This window comes from Triticum urartu, chromosome 1A, assembly GCF_056163025.1.
Source record: "Triticum urartu cultivar PI428250 chromosome 1A, HENAU_Tu73, whole genome shotgun sequence".
NCBI lineage: Eukaryota > Viridiplantae > Streptophyta > Magnoliopsida > Poales > Poaceae > Triticum > Triticum urartu.
In genome coordinates, this window is record NC_141873.1 from 15,293,521 (window position 1) to 15,297,121 (window position 3,601).

Below are 3,601 nucleotides of genomic sequence, written 5' to 3' on the forward strand. Positions count from 1 at the left end.
GGGATGGTGTGTCGTCGTCGATCCCAAGGCAATAACGACCACTTTTGTCGTCGCTAATAATAGTGGGATGGTGTGTCGATCCCAAGGCATTGACAACCACTTTTGTCGTCGCTAATAATGTTACCATGCTGGCCAAAGTATCATTACCGACCACTCTCTTCACACTTTCATATCCATCATAACCACTTATATTATAACATTCCTTCAACAATCACTTTATGCAGCATCCAACATTTCAATATTAACATCCACATTAATATAGAAACAAAAGAATCTTAATTGAAAGGATCATAACCTCTTTTATTAATAGAAGTACCAATATTCTGACATATAATTCTGAAACTAAAATATCTTGTAAGAAAATTGAGTCAAAAGCACTCCTTATATCACCAATGTATTTGAACATATCTATATGGAAAACGAGACAAGTAGAAAAGATAATATTTATTAGTCTTCAATAGAGGGACGCCATGGTTGTTTGAATGGATATCATTCTTCACCAGAGATTACAATGCCTCCTTATGCTTATATATATATTCTGGTGGACCATCAGTCCTACAAAATGTTGATTAGTTTATGAAAGTCAGTCCATGTAAATAAATGGCATCAAAGTATAATGACAAATAAAACCAATGTGTGAGAACAACTTACTTGATCATGTTGGCGTTCATGAGAACTATCAGTTAGAGATCTACCAGATAGAAGACGCTTAATTTCTGATACTTCTTGCGCCATGCCATTGACCTTTTCTTCGAGTACTTGTTTCGCTTGCTCAGAAGCTTGAAGTTGAGAAACTAATTCAGCCTTACTTAATGCTGGTCCTCGCAAATCTCTTGCTCTAATTCCACCACCAAATCCAACTACGCGATCACGCCGCTTAGATGTGTCACATTTCTGCATGACTTCATCATTTGAAAGACCAGGATTCAACTGAACTATGGTCTTAATTTGTGCCCGAAGTGCCAACAGTAAGTTATTTGCATAAACTTCTATCTCTAAGTAGGAATTGTACACGTGCTGTTCATTATGGAAGTTATGAACGTTAAATTAAGTCTTACATGTTTGGCAGAGGTTGTAGAATCAGGGAAGTCTGTACCCTTCTTGTGTGTCTCTGAAAATAGTTTATCCATACTCGGTGGCTTGTTTTCCTTTCCTCCCTGTTCCAACATAGGCAAGTGACTATTATTAGTTGAAACAAAATGGCAAGACAACTCACACTGATCTTATATTATTGGAAATGAAAAACAAGAGAAGTGAAAGCATGTACCATGTCCCAAATTATCTGTCTAAAGGGTTTACTGCCAGATCGGTGAAGCATTTTGAGGTTAGCTCTGTTTTGGGTGTTTCTCTTGCTCTTTTTCTGTAGTTAAAGAGGAATATATTGTCAGCTGCACAAATGGTTGAAAATTAAGAGGCAACATGAGAACATACCAGAAACTCCTTGCTAAAAAAATGCTCCTTGACAAGCCATTCCCAGTCATCCTTTGGAATTTCTTTAGGTACCTTTTTCATAGCCTCCTGCATAGTCTTCTTGGGTTTCACAAAATGCCGGTGCAAGTCTCCACGCCAGTTGATCCAAAGTTTCTTGACATGGTCTAATATCTCATCTTTGTACACATCTATTGCAATGTTGTCGTCAATATTTTCAAACTTGTCCTAAGTAGTTGTTCATAAAATAGAGTCTCATAAATACATCAGTACAGAAATTCAGATTATAATGCTAGAACTTTTAACCAAACATACCTTAATTGCATCAAATATATGTTTCCGAGCTGCATCAGTAATATTGGACCATTCATTTACCCTCATCGGGGTAATTCTAGGATTACAGACGATTCTACCCAAGTGTCGTGCAAAACTTTTGGAAAGCGCACGGTTATTGTAAAACTAGACTTTAATTTTTTGGGACTCCATGAGATCAGCTACTTCCTTGCATTTATTTTACCCACGGACCCTGCGCTTTTCACCTGTTTGAGGTCCTGCACCATTGGAAAGAAATATGTTAATCAAGTACAAAAAAAGAAAAACATTCAAGCTACAATTTATATTAAAGCAGCCCGACTGAAGTATGAACTAATCAAGTTGCATTGCTGAGCTTACTAGTCTTGGACGTAGCTGTAAGGCCATGGTTACCCTGCACTTCTTCATTTTCCAGTTTTTCATCAACTAATTCAGTTGCATTCTTGTGCTTACTGGTCTTTGAGCTACCTGCAAAGCCATGGCTATCCTGGGATTCTTCACTTTCCAGATTTTCATTACCCATTAATTCATCTGCACCATTTGCACCATCTGAAAAATATACAACCAATCGGTCTGCATGGTGGACGAAGGAAAAATGAAAAAATTGAAGTTTTTCATACCATGAAAATCATCCATATCATTTCCCATGTCACCATCATTGTTGGTATCAGCTTCATCACTCATAGCTGCAATATATTGTGAGTTACTTGAAGACAATAAAGTGTAGAAACAATTCTTGGTACAATATATGGTACTTAGAAACTCACTTCCGGAATCATCAGCATCCCAATTTGTAGTAAACAAGATTGGTGTATTTGTTGCCGCATCATTTCCATCTATGAAAACAAGCAACCACATTATATCATCCTTTAGTAGATAGCTTGAATAATATTTTTATGTTTCTGTAGTACCTTTTGTAGCTAACTCATACTTTTTCCATAGTTCCTCATCTTGCAAATGAGGCTTGTGAGTAACCCCTTTTCTGTTGAAATCTGCTATTTGACTTGATTTCTATGGCAAGGTGCGCCTAGCAATACTCTGGTGTACCAGTCCAGACTTATTCAACTGTGAGGAGCATCTTTCCCGAGCTAATGCTGTCAAGTTTCCATACCTGTGCTGACTCATTGTGATACCCTACGCATATAGCTTTAGTTTGAAGTGTGCACAAAGGCTATACAAAGTAAAAATGAATTAAATAAGTGAATATTGATATACTGAAAATGAATTACTGAATGCTAAATCAAATTAAGTAAGTACAGAACTACTTGTGTCATTGTTTATTAATAATGTGAAAGCAAAAATATGAAGCAAATCGATTACTACAGATTAAGAGTTGCATAAACTAGTGTCATCATGTTGTTCTCTTTCTACATGATGTTGATGCCGAATTTTGAAGCAAGTTGTCTTCATCGCCATTGTGAGGTTCAGCTTCAGAGGCTTCATCATCAGACTGTCCATGTGGTACACTATAAGCATGACGTGATGGATTTTTCACGAGTGCGTGCCATCCTTTTATAAGATTGTCCTTGACAAAAAATACTTGAGAGACTTTCGGCCAACAACGTCATGTGGGCCGTCGAATATAATACCAGCCCATTTCACTTTCGGCCCATGTATGGCCCACGACGTCTTTCGGCCCATATGAGGCCTTCGTATCTTTCGGCCCATTACAGGCCCACGGTGACTCTAGCCCATAACGAACAGTAATTTTCTTTATACCCATTAACGGCCCGTGATTTACATGGGTCGTTTCCAGCCCCTGTTAGCTTTCGGCCTATTGACGGCCCATACGTTCTTGGGCTCCTTTTCGGCCCTCGATTACTTCCGGCCCGTTACTGGCCTGTTCCCCTAATGGGCCAAA

At 38.3% G+C, this 3,601-nt stretch overlaps 1 protein-coding gene across 1 annotated transcript; it reads right to left on the bottom strand.

Moving 5' to 3' along the window:
- Positions 1-549: 549 nt before the first annotated feature.
- Positions 550-1,524, bottom strand: LOC147988414 (uncharacterized). The gene is made up of 5 exons (XM_087534788.1): positions 1,432-1,524; positions 1,268-1,360; positions 1,059-1,157; positions 652-954; positions 550-555 (listed from the first exon to the last, which is right to left on the bottom strand). The coding sequence occupies exons 1-5, from the start codon at positions 1,522-1,524 to the stop codon at positions 550-552; spliced, it is 594 nt and encodes a 197-aa protein (XP_087390914.1).
- Between the last annotated feature and the right edge of the window lie 2,077 nt (positions 1,525-3,601).